The 19075-nt window shown below is 49.1% G+C and overlaps 1 protein-coding gene across 6 annotated transcripts in view; it reads right to left on the reverse strand.

Moving 5' to 3' along the window:
* The window catches only part of RABEPK (Rab9 effector protein with kelch motifs), a 46257-nt gene that overhangs the window by 14967 nt on the left and 12215 nt on the right, over nt 1-19075 (reverse strand). For all 6 annotated transcript variants that reach the window (XM_063936838.1, XM_063936835.1, XM_063936833.1 and 3 more), the window contains 2 exons: nt 15896-15964; nt 4855-5015 (listed from right to left, as the gene is read on the reverse strand). In XM_063936838.1, the coding sequence (XP_063792908.1) occupies nt 4855-5015; nt 15896-15948 (214 nt within the window). In that variant the 5' untranslated portion in view covers nt 15949-15964. The remainder of the gene's footprint in view (nt 1-4854; nt 5016-15895; nt 15965-19075) is intronic.

Here is a 19075-nt window from a genome sequence, read left to right on the forward strand (position 1 = left end):
AAATGTAGGAAACGACCCAGTTGGAATTCCTCCGTCGGAACCTTCCGATCCTCGCACCACGCTACATATTTTCGCCAAATGCGGTGATAATGTTTCACGGTGACTTCCTTCCGTGCCTTAATCAAGGTAGGAATGACTTCTTCTGGAATGCCTTTCCCTTTTAGGATCTGGCGTTCAACCGCCATGCCGTCAAACGCAGCCGCGGTAAGTCTTGAAAAAGACAGGGACCCTGCTGTAGCAGGTCCCTTCTCAGAGGTAGAGGCCACGGTTCGTCCGTGAGCATCTCTTGAAGTTCCGGATACCAAGTCCTTCTCGGCCAATCCGGAACCACTAGTATTGTTCTTACTCTTCTTTGCCGTATGATCTTCAATACCTTTGGTATGAGCGGCAGAGGAGGAAACACATACACTGACTGGTACACCCAAGGAGTTACCAGTGCGTCCACAGCTATTGCCTGTGGATCTCTTGACCTGGCGCAATATTTGTCCAGTTTCTTGTTGAGGCGAGACGCCATCATGTCTACAATTGGTCTTTCCCAACGGTCTATTAACATGTTGAAGACTTCTGGATGTAGACCCCACTCTCCCGGATGAAGATCGTGTCTGCTGAGGAAGTCTGCTTCCCAGTTGTCCACGCCCGGGATGAACACTGCTGACAGTGCTATCACGTGATTCTCCGCCCAGCGAAGAATCTTGGCAGCTTCTGCCATTGCACTCCTGCTTCTTGTGCCGCCCTGCCTGTTTACATGGGCGACCGCCGTGATGTTGTCCGACTGAATCAACACCGGCTTTCCTTGCAGGAGAAGTTCCGCCTGGCTTAGAGCATTGTAGATTGCTCTTAGTTCCAGAATGTTTATGTGAAGAGACTTTTCCAGACTCGTCCATACTCCCTGGAAGTTTCTTCCTTGTGTGACTGCTCCCCAGCCTCTCAGGCTGGCGTCCGTGGTCACCAGGATCCAATCCTGAATGCCGAATCTGCGGCCTTCTAATAGGTGAGCCTTCTGCAACCACCACAGAAGTGACACCCTTGTCTTTGGTGACAGGGTTATTCGCAGGTGCATCTGCAGATGCGACCCTGACCATTTGTCCAACAGATCCCTTTGGAATATTCTTGCATGGAATCTGCCGAATGGAATTGCTTCGTAAGAAGCCACCATTTTTCCCAGGACTCTTGTGCATTGATGTACTGACACTTTTCCTGGTTTTAGGAGGTTCCTGACCAGATCGGATAACTCCTTGGCTTTTTCCTCTGGAAGGAAAACCTTTTTCTGAACCGTGTCCAGAATCATTCCTAGGAACAGCAGACGAGTTGTCGGGATTAAATGGGATTTTGGAATATTCAGAATCCACCCGTGTTGTCTTAGCACCTCTTGAGATAGTGCTAAAGCTGTCTCCAGCTGTTCTCTGGACCTTGCCCTTATTAGGAGATCGTCCAAGTATGGGATAACTAATACGCCTTTTCTTCGAAGAAGAATCATCATCTCGGCCATTACCTTGGTAAAGACCCGAGGCGCCGTGGACAATCCGAACGGCAGCGTCTGAAACTGATAGTGACAGTTTTGAACAATGAACCTGAGGTACCCCTGGTGTGCGGGGTAAATCGGAACGTGTAGATACGCATCCTTGATGTCCAAGGATACCATAAAGTCCCCTTCTTCCAGGTTCGCCATCACTGCTCTGAGTGACTCCATCTTGAACTTGAACTTTTTTATGTAGAGGTTCAAGGACTTCAGATTTAGAATAGGCCTTACCGAGCCATCCGGCTTCGGTACCACAAATAGAGTGGAATAATACCCCTTTCCTTGTTGTAATAGGGGTACTTTGACTATCACCTGCTGAGCGTACAGCTTGTGAATGGCTTCCAACACCCTCTCCCTTTCGGAAGAGACGGTTGGTAAGGCAGACTTCAGGAAACGATGAGGAGGATCCGTCTCTAATTCCAACCTGTACCCCTGAGATATTATCTGCAGGATCCAGGGGTCTACCTGCGAGTGAGCCCACTGCGCGCTGTAATTTTTGAGACGGCCCCCCACTGTCCCCGAGTCCGCTTGAGAGGCCCCAGCGTCATGCTGAGGTTTTTGCAGGAGCCGGGGAGGGCTTCTGTTCCTGGGAAGGAGCTGCCTGTTGGTGTCTCTTCCCTCTTCCTCTGCCTCGTGGCAGGTACGACAAGCCCTTTGCTCTCTTATTTTTGTAGGAGCGAAAAGGCTGCGGTTGAAAGGTCGGTGCCTTTCTCTGTTGGGGAGTGACTTGAGGTAAAAAAGTGGATTTCCCGGCAGTAGCCGTGGCCACCAAGTCTGATAGACCAACTCCAAATAACTCCTCCCCTTTATACGGCAAAACCTCCATGTGACGTTTTGAATCCGCATCGCCTGTCCACTGTCGTGTCCATAAGGCTCTTCTGGCTGAAATGGACATAGCACTCACCCGAGATGCCAGTGTGCAAATATCCCTCTGTGCATCACGCATATAGATAAATGCATCCTTTATTTGTTCTAACGACAGTAAAACATTGTCCCTATCTAGGGTATCAATATTTTCAATCAGGGATTCTGACCAAACTACTCCAGCACTGCACATCCAGGCAGTTGCTATAGCTGGTCGTAGTATAACACCTGCATGTGTGTATATATTCTTTTGAATAACTTCCATCTTTCTATCTGATGGATCCTTAAGTGCGGCCGTCTCAGGAGAGGGTAACGCCACTTGTTTGGATAAGCGTGTGAGCGCCTTGTCCACCTTAGGGGGTGTTTCCCAGCGCGCCCTAACCTCTGGCGGGAAAGGGTATAATGCCAATAACTTTTTTGAAATTATCAACTTTTTATCAGGAGCAACCCACGCTTCATCACACACGTCATTTAATTCTTCTGATTCAGGAAAAACTGTTTGTAGTTTTTTCACACCATACATAATACCCTGTTTTACGGTATCTGTAGTATCAGCTAAATGTAACGTCTCCTTCATTGCCAAAATCATATAACGTGTGGCCCTACTGGAAAATACGTTTGAATTTCTACCGTCGTCACTGGAATCAGTGCCCGTGTCTGGGTCTGTGTCGACCGACTGAGGCAAAGGGCGTTTTACAGCCCCTGACGGTGTTTGAGGCGCCTGGACAGGCATTAATTGATTGTCCGGCCGCCTCATGTCCTCAACTGACTGTTTAAGGGAAGATAAACCATCACGTAATTCCACAAATAAAGGCATCCATTCTGGTGTCGACCCCCTGGGGGGTGACATCTGCATATTTGGCAATTGCTCCGCCTCCACACCAATATCGTCCTCATACATGTCGACACCACGTACCGACACACACCGCAAACTCACAGGGAATGCTCTAATGAAGACAGGACCCACTAGCCCTTTTGGGGAGACAGAGGGAGAGTCTGCCAGCACACACCACAAAGCGCTATATATACAAGGGATATCCTTATATTAAGTGCTCCCTTATAGCTGCTTTAATATATATATATATAGCCATTAATGTGCCCCCCCTCTCTGTTTTACCCTGTTTCTGTAGTGCAGTGCAGGGGAGAGACCTGGGAGCCGTTCTGACCAGCGGAGCTGTGACAGAAAATGGCGCCGTGTGCTGAGGAGATAGGCCCCGCCCCTTTTTCGGCGGGTTCTTCTCCCGCTATTTTTCCAGTCAGGCAGGGGTTAAATATCTCCATATAGCCCCTATGGGCTATATGTGAGGTATTTTTAGCCTTGTATAAGGTTTATATTTGCCTCTCAGAGCGCCCCCCCCCAGCGCTCTGCACCCTCAGTGACTGCCCAGTGAAGTGTGCTGAGAGGAAAATGGCGCACAGCTGCAGTGCTGTGCGCTACCTTATGAAGACTGAGGAGTCTTCAGCCGCCGGTTTCCGGACCTCTTCACGCTTCAGCATCTGCAAGGGGGTCGGCGGCGCGGCTCCGGGACCGGACTCCACGGCTGGGCCTGTGTTCGATCCCTCTGGAGCTAATGGTGTCCAGTAGCCAAGCAGCAAATCCACTCTGCATGCAGGTGAGTTTACTACTTTCCCCCTAAGTCCCACGTTGCAGTGATCCTGTTGCCAGCAGGACTCACTGTAAAGAAAAAAACCTAAACTAAACTTTCTCTAAGCAGCTCTTTAGGAGAGCCACCTAGATTGCACCCTTCTCGTTCGGGCACAAAATCTAACTGGAGTCTGGAGGAGGGTCATGGGGGGAGGAGCCAGTGCACACCACCTGACCTAGTAAAGCTTTACTTTTTTGTGCCCTGTCTCCTGCGGAGCCGCTATTCCCCATGGTCCTTTCAGGAACCCCAGCATCCACTTAGGACGATAGAGAAAATAAGAAATAAATAGCTGAGGGCCTGAGTCAGAGATGGGTGCATGTTTTAAATCTGTGCATGCATTAGAGACGTACGCATGCATCTTGCTGGTTTGCGCCATAAGACGCAAATCGGAATTGCATGGGGGTGTTCCTGGGTGGTAACAGGGAGTGGCTTCCATCGGCAGGCATGCCAGTGTCAGGGACTGTGCCAGAAGATGCAGTTCCACTGGCACAGGTGACCTTGTTTCAGGTCAGACATTCTGAACAATCAGAGGATTGCTGTAATATCCGATGGTACGGACGATGTTCACTTGATGGTGCGACTACTTGCGAACTGCTGCGGATTACAGCTGCAGAAAGTGGGCGTCTCTGTGATAGTCTATCGGCTGTGGCGTTGATATATATTAACAGTAGCAGCTGACACTTTTAATGCATTAGCATCTGCCCCTGAATCAGGCCACAACTCTGTATCATACTTCACCCAATTCCTATAGATCTACGCATACTTTAAAGAAATCTTCCTTTCATTATTATTTTGCGTGACTACACAAGAGTTATTTGTTATTACCGAGATTTATGATGTGTACATCAGAAAAGCAACATCCAGGATCTGCCCCACCAACAACCACCACTTTCCCCTTCCCACCATCATCCACAGAGGCAGGCACAAAGATGCATGTATGTCCAACTCGTGGGCTTGGGGGGTTTCCACCAGGAACAAAAGCATACCTGTAGAGATATAACCACCAACATAGAGAATCCGAATATTTACATGAAAGCTCACACGACATCCTCCTTAAATAATAATATAGTCTCCCTGAAACATCAATCAACTGCTGTGTGAAAGTGCTGATCCCACCACACCGCACACAGCCTCTGAACCGCTGACCATCTCACCCTGGGCTGTCTGCCTCCCTGTACTGGAGAAGTGTCTGGAGTGAAGCTGCTGTTGATGGTGGCAGGTGGGTGGTGAGCAGGGCAATGCTGCCATTGGCGCTGGCAGAGTCCCGGGGGGCAGACTGTGCATCCTCCTGGTCAGGCACATGACACGGGTCCAAGGTGCAGTGTGAAAGGGGTCTGAGTGGCTTGAAACAGTGTTCAATATGCCGGATCGGATCTGAGATTTCTGTGTGAAAGGGGTATTACCCTCTTCTGCTCGGAGGGAGGCAGATGACTTATTGGTTAATAGAAAGGAGAGCTCCCCGTTTATGTAAAATTATTCTTTTACATTTACATTTGATTATATTATCAAGGTGTACATGTGGTACGGAATATAGATTGTAAGCTCCACTGGGGCAGGGACCGATGTGAATAGCCAAATATTCTCTGTAAAGCGCTGCGGAATGTGTGCGCTATATAAATAACTGGTAATAATAAGAATTTACTCACCGGTAATTCTATTTCTCGTAGTCCGTAGTGGATGCTGGGTACTCCGTAAGGACCATGGGGAATAGACGGGCTCCGCAGGAGACTGGGCACTCTAAAGAAAAGATTAGGTACTATATCTGGTGTGCATTGGCTCCTCCCTCTATGTCCCTCCTCCAGACCTCAGTTAGGGAAACTGTGCCCGGAAGAGCTGACATTACTAGGAAAGGATTTGGAATCCAGGGCAAGACTCATACCAGCCACACCAATCACACCGTACAACTTGTGATAACTATACCCAGTTAACAGTATGAATAACAGCTGAGCCTTATTCAACAGATGGCTCAGAACAATAACCCTATAGTTAAGCAATAACTATATACAAGTATTGCAGAAGTCCGCACTTGGGATGGGCTCCCAGCATCCACTACGGACTACGAGAAATAGAATTACCGGTGAGTAAATTCTTATTTTCTCTGACATCCTAGTGGATGCTGGGTACTCCGTAAGGACCATGGGGATTATACCAAAGCTCCCAAACGGGCGGGAGAGTGCGGATTACTCTGCAGCACCGAATGAGCAAACTCAAGGTCCTCCTCGGCCAGGGTATCAAACTTGTAGAATTTTGCAAACGTGTTTTATCCCGACCAGGTAGCAGCTCGGCAAAGTTGTAAAGCCGAGACCCCTCGGGCAGCCGCCCAAGAAGAGCCCACCTTCCTTGTGGAGTGGGCTTTTACTGATTTAGGATGCGGCAGTCCAGCCGCAGAATGAGCCTGCTGAATCGTGCCACAGATCCAGCGAGCAATAGTCTGCTTAGAAGCAGGAGCACCCAGCTTGTTGGGTGCATGCAGGATAAACAGCGAGTCAGTTTTTCTGACCCTAGCCGTCCTGGAAACATAGATTTTCAGGGCCCGGACTACGTCCAGCAACTTGGAATCCTCCAAGTCCCGAGTAGCCGCAGGCACCACAATAGGTTGGTTCAAATGAAAAGCCGATACCACCTTAGGGAGAAATTGGGGACGAGTCCTCAATTCTGCCCTGTCCATTTACAAGACAAAGCCGCCAATTCTGACACACGCCTAGCCGAAGCGAAGGTTAATAGCATGACCACTTTCCATATGAGATATTTTAGCTCCACGGTCTGAAGTGGCTCAAACCAATGTGATTTTAGGAAATCCAACACAACGTTGAGATCCCAAGGTGCCACTGGAGGCACAAAATAGGGCTGAATATGCAGCACTCCCTTGACAAACGTCTGAACTTCAGGCAGTGAAGCCAGTTCTTTTTGAAAGAAAATAGACAGGGCCGAAATCTGGACTTTTATGGATCCCAATTTTAGGCCCATAGTCACTCCTGACTGTAGGAAGTGCAGAAATCGACCCAGCTGAAATTCTTCTGTTGGGGCCTTCATAGCCTCACACCAAGCAACATATTTTCGCCATATGCGGTGATAATGTTTTTCTGTCACATCCTTCCTAGCTTTTATCAGCGTAGGAATGACTTCAACCGGAATGCCCTTTTCCATCAGGATCCGGCGTTCAACCGCCATGCCGTCAAACGCAGCCGCGGTAAGTCTTGGAACAGACAGGGCCCCTGCTGTAACAGGTCCTGTCTGAGACGCAGAGGCCAAGGGTCCTCTGAGATCATTTCTTGTAGTTCCGGGTACCAAGTTCTTCTTGGCCAATCCGGAACGATGAGTATAGTTCTTACTCCTCTCTTTCTTATTATCCTCAGTACCTTTGGTATGAGAGGAAGAGGAGGGAACACATAAACCGACTGGTACACCCACGGTGTCACTAGAGCGTCCACAGCTATCGCCTGAGGGTCCCTTGACCTGGCGCAATATCTTTTTAGCTTTTTGTTGAGGTGGGACGCCATCATGTCCACCTGTGGCCTTTCCCAACGATTTACAATCAGCTGGAAGACTTCTGGATGAAGTCCCCACTCTCCCGGGTGGAGGTCGTGCCTGCTGAGGAAGTCTGCTTCCCAGTTGTCCACTCCCGGAATGAACACTGCTGACAGTGCTATCACGTGATTTTCCGCCCATCGGAGAATCCTTGTGGCTTCTGCCATCGCCATCCTGCTTCTTGTGCCGCCCTGTCGGTTTACATGGGCGACCGCCGTGATGTTGTCTGACTGAATCAGCACCGGCTGGTTTTGAAGCAGGGGTTTTGCCTGACTTAGGGCATTGTAAATGGCCCTTAGTTCCAGAATATTTATGTGTAGGGAAGCCTCCTGACTCGACCATAGTCCCTGGAAGTTTCTTCCCTGAGTGACTGCCCCCCAACCTCGGAGGCTTGCATCCGTGGTCACCAGGACCCAGTCCTGTATGCCGAATCTGCAGCCTTCGATAAGATGAGCACTCTGCAGCCACCACAGCAGAGACACCCTGGCCCTCGGGGACAGGGTGATCAGCCGATGCATCTGAAGATGCGATCCGGACCACTTGTGTAACAGATCCCACTGAAAGATCCTTGCATGGAACCTGCCGAATGGAATTGCCTCGTAAGAAGCTACCATCTTTCCCAGGACTCGCGTGCAGTGATGCACCGACACCTGTTGTGGTTTTAGGAGGTCTCTGACCAGAGATGACAACTCCTTGGCCTTCTCCTCCGGGAGAAACACATTCTTCTGTTCTGTGTCCAGAATCATACCCAGGAACAGCAGACGCGTCGTAGGAAACAGCTGCGACTTTGGGATATTCAGAATCCAGCCGTGCTGTTGTAGCACTTCCTGAGATAGTGCTACTCCGACCAACAACTGCTCCCTGGACCTCGCCTTTATAAGGAGATCGTCCAAGTACGGGATAATTATAACTCCCTTCTTCCGAAGGAGTATCATCATTTCGGCCATTACTTGGTAAATACCCTCGGTGCCGTGGACAGACCAAACGGCAACGTCTGGAATTGGTAATGGCAGTCCTGTACCACAAAACGGAGGTACACCTGGTGAGGTGGGTAAATGGGGACATGTAGGTAAGCATCCTTGATGTCCAGTGATACCATGTAATCCTCCTCTTCCAGGCTTGCAATAACCGCCCTGAGCGATTCCATTTTGAACTTGAACTTCCTTATAGAAGTGTTCAAGGATTTCAAATTTAGAATGGGTCTCACCGAACCGTCTGGTTTCGGTACCACAAACATTGTGGAATAGTAACCCCGTCCCTGTTGAAGGAGGGGAACTTTGATTATCACCTGCTGGAGGTATAGCTTGTGAATTGCCGCCAGTACTACCTCCCTGTCCTGGGGAGTAGCTGGCAAGGCTGATTTGAGGTAACGGCGAGGGGGAGACGTCTCGAACTCCAGCTTGTATCCCTGAGATACCACTTGTAGAACCCAGAGATCCACCTGTGAGCGAACCCACTGGTCGCTGAAGTTCCGGAGACGGGCCCCCACCGCACCTGGCTCCACATGTGGAGCCCCAGCGTCATGCGGTGGACTTAGTGGAAGCATTTTTGTTCTTGGGAACTGGCTGTATGGTGCAGCTTTTTCCCTCTACCCCTGCCTCTGGGCAGAAAGGACGCGCCTCTAACCCGCTTGCCTTTCTGAGGCCGAAAGGACTGTACTTGATAATACGGTGCTTTCTTAGGTTGTGAGGGAACCTGAGGTAAAAAAGTCGACTTCCCAGCTGTTGCTGTGGATACGAGGTCCGAAAGACCGTTCCCAAACAATTCCTCACCCTTATAAGGCAAAATTTCCATGTGCCTTTTAGAATCAGCATCACCTGTCCACTGCCGAGTCCATAATACTCTCCTGGCAGAAATGGACATTGCATTAATTCTAGATGCCAGCAGGCAGATGTCCCTCTGTGCATCTCTCATATATAAGACTACGTCTTTAATATGCTCTATGGTTAGCAATATAGTGTCCCTGTCAAGGGAATCAATGTTATCAGACAGGGAATCAGACCACGCTGCTGCAGCACTACACATCCATGCTGAAGCAATAGCAGGTCTCAGTATAGTACCTGAGTGTGTATACACAGACTTCAGGATAGCTTCCTGCTTTCTATCCGCAGGCTCCTTTAAGGCGGCCGTATCCTGAGAAGGCAGTGCCACCTTTTTTGATAAACGTGTGAGCGCCTTGTCCACCTTAGGGGATGTCTCCCAGCGTAACCTATCCGTTGGCGGGAAAGGGTACGCCATTAGTAACCGCTTAGAAATTACTAGTTTCTTATCTGGGGAACCCCACGCTTCTTCACACAATTCATTTAACTCATCAGATGGGGGAAAAGTCACTGGCTGCTTTTTCTCCCCAAACAGAATACCCTTTTTTGTGGTAACCGGGTTAATGTCAGAAATGTGCAACACATTTTTCATTGCCGTAATCATGCATCGGATGGCCCTAGTGGATTGTATATTTGTCTCATCCTCGTCGACACTGGAGTCAGACTCCGTGTCGACATCTGTGTCTGCCATCTGAGGTAGCGGGCGTTTTTGAGCCCCTGACGGCTTCTGAGATGCCTGGGCAGGCGCGGGCTGAGATGCCGGCTGTCCCAAAGCTGCGTCATCGAACCTTTTATGTAAGGAGTTGACACTGTCGGTAAATACCTTCCACATATCCATCCACTCAGGTGTCGGCCCCGCAGGGGGCGACATCACACTTATCGGCACCTGCTCCGCCTCCACGTAAGCGTCCTCATCAAACATGTCGACACAGCCGTACCGACACACCGCACACACACACACACAGGGAATGCTCTGACTGAGGACAGGACCCCACAAAGTCCTTTGGGGAGACAGAGAGAGAGTATGCCAGCACACACCACAGCGCTATATAATCAGGGATTTACACTAACAAAAGCGATTTTCCCTATAGCTGCTTTCATATATAGTTTTGCGCCTAAATTTAGTGCCCCCCCTCTCTTTTTTACCCTTGATGACTTGAAACTGCAGGGGAGAGCCTGGGGAGCTGTCTTCCAGCGGAGCTGTGAAGAGAAAATGGCGCCGGTGTGCTGAGGAGATAGCCCCGCCCCCTTCTTGGCAGACTTCTCCCGCTTTTTTATCTGAATAATGGCGGGGGATTATGCACATATACAGCTTAAAAGCTGTATTATGTGCCAATATGCCATGTAAGGTACTCTAATTGCTGCCCAGGGCGCCGCCGCCCCCCCCCCCCTCCCCCCAGCGCCCTGCACCCATCAGTGACCGGAGTGTGCGGTGTGCATAGGGAGCAATGGCGCACAGCTGCAGTGCTGTGCGCTACCTTAATGAAGACTGAAGTCTTCAGCCGCCGATTTCCTCCTGTTTCTTCCATCTTCTGGCTCTGCAAGGGGGACGGCGGCGCGGCTCCGGGAACGGACGATCGAGGTCGGGCCCTGTGTTCGATCCCTCTGGAGCTAATGGTGTCCAGTAGCCTAGAAGCACAAGCTAGCTGCAAGCAGGTAGGTTTGCTTCTCTCCCCTAAGTCCCACGTAGCAGTGAGTCTGTTACCAGCAGATCTCACTGAAAATAAAAAACCTAACAAATACTTTTCTTTCTAGGAAGCTCAGGAGAGCCCCTAGAGTGCATCCAGCTCTGGCCGGGCACAGATTCTAACTGAGGTCTGGAGGAGGGGCATAGAGGGAGGAGCCAGTGCACACCAGATATAGTACCTAATCTTTTCTTTAGAGTGCCCAGTCTCCTGCTGAGCCAGTCTATTCCCCATGGTCCTTACGGAGTACCCAGCATCCACTAGGACGTCAGAGAAAAATAAATAAGGTGATAGCAGTGTTTCTTGGTAACGATATTTGTTGTGTATGTAAAAATAAGATTTTACTTACCGATAAATCTATTTCTCGTAGTCCGTAGTGGATGCTGGGGACTCCGTCAGGACCATGGGGATTAGCGGCTCCGCAGGAGACAGGGCACAAAAATAAAGCTTTAGGATCAGGTGGTGTGCACTGGCTCCTCCCCCTATGACCCTCCTCCAAGCCTCAGTTAGGATACTGTGCCCGGACGAGCGTACACAATAAGGAAGGATTTTGAATCCCGGGTAAGACTCATACCAGCCACACCAATCACACCGTACAACTTGTGATCTGAACCCAGTTAACAGTATGACAACGTAGGAGCCTCTGAACAGACGGCTCAAAACAATAACAACCCGATTTTTTTGTAAAAATAACTATGTACAAGTATTGCAGACAATCCGCACTTGGGATGGGCGCCCAGCATCCACTACGGACTACGAGAAATAGATTTATCGGTAAGTAAAATCTTATTTTCTCTAACGTCCTAGTGGATGCTGGGGACTCCGTCAGGACCATGGGGATTATACCAAAGCTCCCAAACGGGCGGGAGAGTGCGGATGACTCTGCAGCACCGAATGAGAGAACTCCAGGTCCTCTTTAGCCAGGGTATCAAATTTGTAGAATTGTACAAACGTGTTCTCCCCCCGACCACGTAGTTGCTCGGCAGATTTGTAATGCCGAGACCCCTCGGGCAGCCGCCCAGGATGAGCCCACCTTCCTTGTGGAATGGGCATTTACATATTTTGGCTGTGGCAGGCCTGCCACATAATGTGCAAGCTGAATTGTACTACACATCCAACTAGCAATCGTCTGCTTAGAAGCAAGAGCACCCAGTTTGTTGGGTGCATACAGGATAACAGCAAGTCAGTTTTCCTGACTCCAGCCGTCCTGGAAACCGATATTTTCAGGGCCCTGACAACATCTAGCAACTTGGAGTCCTCCAAGTCCCTAGTAGCCGCAGGTACCACAATAAGCTGGTTCAGGTGAAACGCTGACACCACCTTAGGGAGAAACTGGGGACGAGTCCGCAGCTCTGCCCTGTCCGAATGGACAATCAGATATGGGCTTTTGTGAGACAAAGCGGCCAATTCTGACACTCGCCTGGCCGAGGCCAGGGCCAACATCATGGTCACTTTCCATGTGAGATATTTCAAATCCACAGATTTGAGCGGTTTAAACCAATGTGATTTGAGGAATCCCAGCACTACGTTGAGATCCCACAGTGCCACTGGAGGCACAAAAGGGGGTTGTATATGCAGTACTCCCTTGACAAACTTCTGGACTTCAGGAACTGAAGCCAATTCTTTCTGGAAGAAAATCGACAGGGCCGAAATTTGAACCTTAATGGACCCCAATCTGAGGCCCATAGACACTCCTGTTTTCAGGAAATGCAGGAATCGACCGAGTTGAAATTTCTTCGTGGAGCCTTCCTGGCCTCACACCACGCAACATATTTTCGCCACATGTGGTGATAATGTTGTGCGGTCACGTCCTTCCTGGCTTTGACCATGGTAGGAAAAACCTCTTCCGGAATGCCTTTTTCCCTTAGGATCCGGCGTTCAACCGCCATGCCGTCAAACGCAGCCGCGGTAAGTCTTGGAACAGACATGGTACGTGCTGAAGCAAGTCCCTTCTTAGCGGCAGAGGTCATGAGTCCTCTGTGAGTATCTCTTGAAGTTCCGGGTACCAAGTCCTTCTTGGCCAATCCGGAGCCACGAGTACAGTTCTTACTCCTCTACGTCTTATAATTCTCAATACCTTGGGTATGAGAAGCAGAGGAGAAAACACATACACCGACTGGTACGCCCACGGTGTTACCAGAACGTCCACAGCTATTGCCTGAAAGTCTCTTGACCTGGCGCAATACCTGTCCAGTTTTTTGTTCAGGCTGGACGCCATCATGTACACCTTTGGTCTTTCCCAACGGTTCACAATTATGTGGAAAACTTCCCGATGAAGTCACCACTCTCCCGGGTGGAGGTCGTGCCTGCTGAGGAAGTCTGCTTCCCAGTTGTCCACTCCCGGAATGAACACTGCTGACAGTGCTATCACATGATTTTCCGCCCAGCGAAAAATCCTTGCAGTTTTTGCCATTGCCGTCCTGCTTCTTGTGCCGACCTGTCTGTTTACGTGGGCGACTGCCGTGATGTTGTCCCACTGGATCAATACCGGCTGACCCTGAAGCAGAGGTCTTGCTAAGCTTAGAGCATCATAAATTGCCCTTAGCTCCAGTATATTTATGTGGAGAAAAGTCTCCAGACTTGATCACACTCCCTGGAAATTTTTTCCCTGTGTGACTGCTCCCCAGCCTCTCAGGCTGGCCTCCGTGGTCACCAGCATCCAATCCTGAATGCCGAATCTGCGGCCCTCTAGAAGATGAGCACTCTGTAACCACCACAGGAGAGACACCCTTGTCCTTGGAGATAGGGTTATCCGCCGATGCATCTGAAGATGCGATCCGGACCATTTGTCCAGCAGATACCACTGAAAAGTTCTTGCGTGGAATCTGCCGAATGGAATCGCTTCGTAATAAGCCACCATTTTTCCCAGGACTCTTGTGCAATGATGCACTGACACTTTTCCTGGTTTTAGGAGGTTCCTGACTAGCTCGGATAACTCCCTGGTTTTCTCCTCCAGGAGAAGCACCTTTTTCTGGACTGTGTCCAGAATCATCCCTAGGAACAGCAGACGTGTCGTCGGAAACAACTGCGGTTTTGGAATATTTAGAATCCACCCGTGCTGTCGTAGAACTACTTGAGATAGTGCTACTCCGACCTCCAACTGTTCTCTGGACCTTGCTCTTATCAGGAGGTCGTCCATTTTCTTCGAAGAAGAATCATCATTTCGGGCATTACCTTGGTAAAGACCCGGAGTGCCGTGGACAATCCAAACGGCAGCGTCTGAAACTGATAGTGACAGTTCTGTACCACGAACCTGAGATACCCTTGGTGAGAAGGGCAAATTGGGACATGGAGGTAAGCATCCCTGATGTCCCCGGACACCATATAGTCCCCTTCTTCCTGGTTCGCTATCACTGCTCTGAGTGACTCCATCTTGATTTGAACCTTTGTAAGTGTTCATATATTTCAGATTTAGAATAGGTCTCACCGAGCCTTCTGGTTTCAGTACCACAATATAGTGTGGAATAATACCCCTTTCCTTGTTGTAGGAGGGGTACTTTGATTATCACCTGCTGGGAATACAGCTTGTGAATTGTTTCCAATACTGGCTCCCAGTCGGAGGGAGACGTTGGTAAAGCAGACTTCAGGAACCTGCGAGTGTTGACATTATCACGTAATTCCTTAAATAAGCCATCTATTCCGGTGTCGACTCCCTAGAGAGTGACATCACCATTACAGGCAATTTGCTCCGCCTCCCAACATCGTCCTCATACATGTCGACACACACGTACCGACACACAGCACACACACAGGGAATGCTCTGATAGAGGACAGGACCCACTAGCCCTTTGGGGAGACAGAAGGAGAGTTTGCCAGCACACACCAAAAACGCTATAATTATACAGGGACACCCTTTATATAAGTGCTTTTCCCTTATAGCATTTTAATATATGTAGTCATATCGCCAAATCAGTGCCCCCCCTCTCTGTTTTAACCCTGTTTCTGTAGTGCAGTGCAGGGGAGAGCCTGGGAGCCTTCCCACCAGCATTTCTGTGAGGGAAAATGGCGCTGTGTGCTGAGGAGAATAGGCCCCGCCCCCTTTTCGGCAGGCTTCTTCTCCCGTTTTTCTGAGACCTGGCAGGGGTTAAATACATCCCTATAGCCTCCAGGGGCTATATGTGATGTATTTTTAGCCATAAAAAAGGTATTATACATTGCTGCCCAGGGCGCCCCCCCAGCGCCCTGCACCCTCCGTAACCGCTGTGTGAAGTGTGCTGACAACAATGGCGCACAGCTGCAGTGCTGTGCGCTACCTCAGGAAGACTGAAAAGTCTTCTGCCGCCTGCTTCTGGACCTCTTCCATCTTCGGCATCTGCAAGGGGGGTCGGCGGCGCGGCTCCGGGACGAACCCCAGGGTGAGACCTGTGTTCCGACTCCCTCTGGAGCTAATGGTGTCCAGTAGCCTAAGAAGCCAATCCATCCTGCACGCAGGTGAGTTCACTTCTCTCCCCTAAGTCCCTCGATGCAGTGAGCCTGTTGCCAGCAGGACTCACTGAAAATAAAAAACCTAAAAACTTTTTCTAAGCAGCTCTTTAGGAGAGCCACCTAGATTGCACCCTGCTCGGACGGGCACAAAAACCTAACTGAGGCTTGGAGGAGGGTCATAGGGGGAGGAGCCAGTGCACACCACCTGATCCTAAAGCTTTATTTTTGTGCCCTGTCTCCTGCGGAGCCGCTAATCCCCATGGTCCTGACGGAGTCCCCAGCATCCACTAGGACGTTAGAGAAATATGTTTTTATATAATATAAAATACTGAGTTTGACAAACAGTTCATAAAAACGGTCAGTTCAACCAAAGCAGCTGGATTATACTGCATCTTAGCAGACCCTCACCACATCAATTCCTTAGGTGCATCTTCTGGTTCCAAAACTCCCAGAAATTCCATAGTAGTAAAGTATAGACTGAAACATAAAATAATTGATTACTATACAATTTGCACACAATCATTTGTTTTTTAATACAGTTAGGGGTATCCAATACAATCCAGTCCAATACAATTAGGGTCGTTCAATCTCATCTCAATTCGACTTTTAAAAAGTCCAATTGAGATGAGGGACCCAGAGGAGGAGAAGGGGGGGGGGGGGAACCGCGGGGAGAGCAGCGGGGACAGCCGCGGGCACACGGAGGAGAGCAGTGTTACAGTAGCGCTGCAGAAGGACGTCTCACAGCCGCCCGACCTCACGGCAGTGTCCACCCGGCTCCAGCAAGCGTGACCTCGCTTGCTGGAGCTGGGTTGACGCTGCCGCGAGCGGCGCGGCTGTGAGACATCCTGCTGCAGCGCTGTGCTGTAGCGCTTCTCTCCCCTGTATGCCCTGCGGCTGTCCCCCGTCTCCCTGCGGCTCACCCCCCCCCCCCCCCCTCAGTCCGACATTTTTTTATGTCGGACTGAGATGGCTGGAAACGGGGCCAAATCCTATCGAATTTGGCCCCGTTTCACTCAAAAGTACGTGAAGCGGCAGCTATACCGCCAATTTACGTACTATTCCACGACTTGTCGAATAAAAACTGATGGGACTGAATAGGTCGAATCACTGTTCAACTTTAAAAAGTCAAAAACTTCCGTCTTTTCGACAGACGGCAGTTTTCGACCCTAATTGAATATACCCCTTAATTACTACAATTTGTATTTTGTTTTTATTGGAGGATCAAGTAAAAAGCAGAACAAAGTGAACATGTTACAGACATTTTCTATACGTGTGAAACTATAATAAATACTGACTTACACCAGCTCTACAATACTGTTTTTTTGCTGAAATTAACTAATTGTTCAAAAGCTGCGCTACATTTAGTGTTCATGCTAGGCTGTGTTAGCTGGGCGCCGTGCCCTGTGTCTTTCCCACCCACATGCGCACGGCATCTATTCCCAGTAAGGGAAAGCTTAGGTGCAGGCCAGCCTGTCCGTAGGTGCAGGCCAGCCTGTCCGTAGGTGCTGGGCATGCCTCCAAGAATGATGATGACATGCCGCAACAACCTCATGGCCAGCCACGCCCCCTTTTAAGGAAAGCGCACAAGTAACCTTCCGCACCACAGCGCCCTGTCCTGCCTTAATGCTAGCGGACACATACACAATAAATGTACTGTATACACAACATTGTTTTTAGGGCAAAAGGTATACATGACACAATTCTGGCCATCAATGATTCAAGCAAAGATGTTAAATAGAACAACTGTCCTTAAATGAACAGGAAGGTACTGTAAGAAAGTCTTATAAATGTAAAACTATGGACTATGGATGGCCAACCAATCTTCTTTTTGAAAGATAAAAGGGAGCTGAGGACTTGCTGAGATTAATGATTCCTGTAAAAATGATTTCATGCACAATGATTTTAATAAAATGAACGGATGAAAAAAAAAAAAAAAACTTGCCTTACTTCTGGCCATGTTCATGATCTATTTTGAACATACTAATGTCTGTCTGTCTGTCTGCACAGGGATCAATGATAAATACAAATGTGTCTCCCACATGTCAATAAACAGAGAAGATCAAAACCACTGTGCACAAACCCTAACCGGCAAACTGAAGGCTAAAGCTGAAATCAAAACAGATCCCTTTATGCTAATCAGGTGCACAACAGTGCATTGCCAGGCCCCATAACAAAATATGGGTAGGAGCCCATAATGTCATTCTATGGGGTGAATTCAATTGTTATTGCGCCCCGATCTGCTGTCTAAAGTGACGGGATAAAGTGGTTATATTCAATTGATCCCCGTCATCACGCCCAATAGTGTTGGGTTTAGCCACCATCCTCAAAAGTACCGTTTGGGCACCCAAATGGTCACGTTTCAGCTCGCAGTCACAGGAGGTGCGAGCTGAAATATCAGCGTTGGCAGCCGATCACGCCAGAATGGAGCTAAAATTGAATAATTCCATTGGGAGCCATCTGCTGGTGCCAATGACATTTGAATTCCACCCTGTATGTTCTCTGGCCTCTTTTGACAATGGTGGTCATTCAGAGTCGATCGCTAGCTGCCGTTGTTCGCAGCGATCAGGCTAAAAATCGGCACTTCTGCGCATGCGGCTCAATGCGCACACGCGACATACTTTCACAAAAGCCGATGCAGTTTTACACAAGCTCTAGCGACGCTTTTCAGTCGCACTGCTGGCCGCAGAGTGATTGACAGAAAGTGGGTGTTTCTGGGAGGTAACAGACCGTTTTCGTGGAGTGTGTGTAAAAATGCAGGCGTGTCAGATAAAATTGCAGGAGTGGCTGGGGAAACGTAGGCGTGGCTGGCCGAACGCAGGGTGTGTTCGGGACGTCAAAACAGGAACTAAATAAATAGTCTGAAGTGATCGCAAGCTAGGAGTAGGTCTCGAGCTGCTCAGAAACTGCACACTCTTTTTTAGTAGCAGTGCTGCGATCCTTTCGTTCGCACTTCTGCTAAGCTAAGATACACTCCCAGAGTTCGGCGGCTTAGCGTTTGCACGGCTGCTAAAAGCAGCTAGCGAGCGAACAACTCGGAATGAGGGCCAATGCACAGTCCAGCATATGTAACCAGACCATCGTTAGAAGAGGAGCCCACCCTGCTCTTTGAAAGGGGAGGTTGTAATATTGCTGGGTTACCCTCTGTTCTGCTACTGATGCTAGTGCCTGCATTTAGGTAGTCACAGGAACATTAGGTACACACCGAGATGGTTTTACTCTCAATCCGACTGACTTCACAATTTTCAGAGCAATTAAAAAGTCTTGGGAACTTCTGATTTCCAGTGTACATAATAGTAATCCTTCCAATCCAAACAATAATCTGACTTAAAAACATCGCAAATGGGACGTTTTTAAATGGACCATCAACTGAAAAGTTGGACAGATGATAGGAAATACATGTATATTAATATTGTGCACTATATCGACTCAACATTTTGAAGAAATTATGTGCAATGATACAATCATCTGATCTGACTTTTGGAGCAACGGCCTTAAGTGCTGTGTACACTTTCTGAATTATTGCATAATGTGTACCAAACTGAGGCCCTCATTCCGAGTTGATCGCTAGCTGCTTTTGGTCGCAGCGCG

This window comes from Pseudophryne corroboree, chromosome 8 (genome assembly GCF_028390025.1).
Source record: "Pseudophryne corroboree isolate aPseCor3 chromosome 8, aPseCor3.hap2, whole genome shotgun sequence".
Classification (NCBI taxonomy): Eukaryota; Metazoa; Chordata; class Amphibia; order Anura; family Myobatrachidae; genus Pseudophryne; species Pseudophryne corroboree.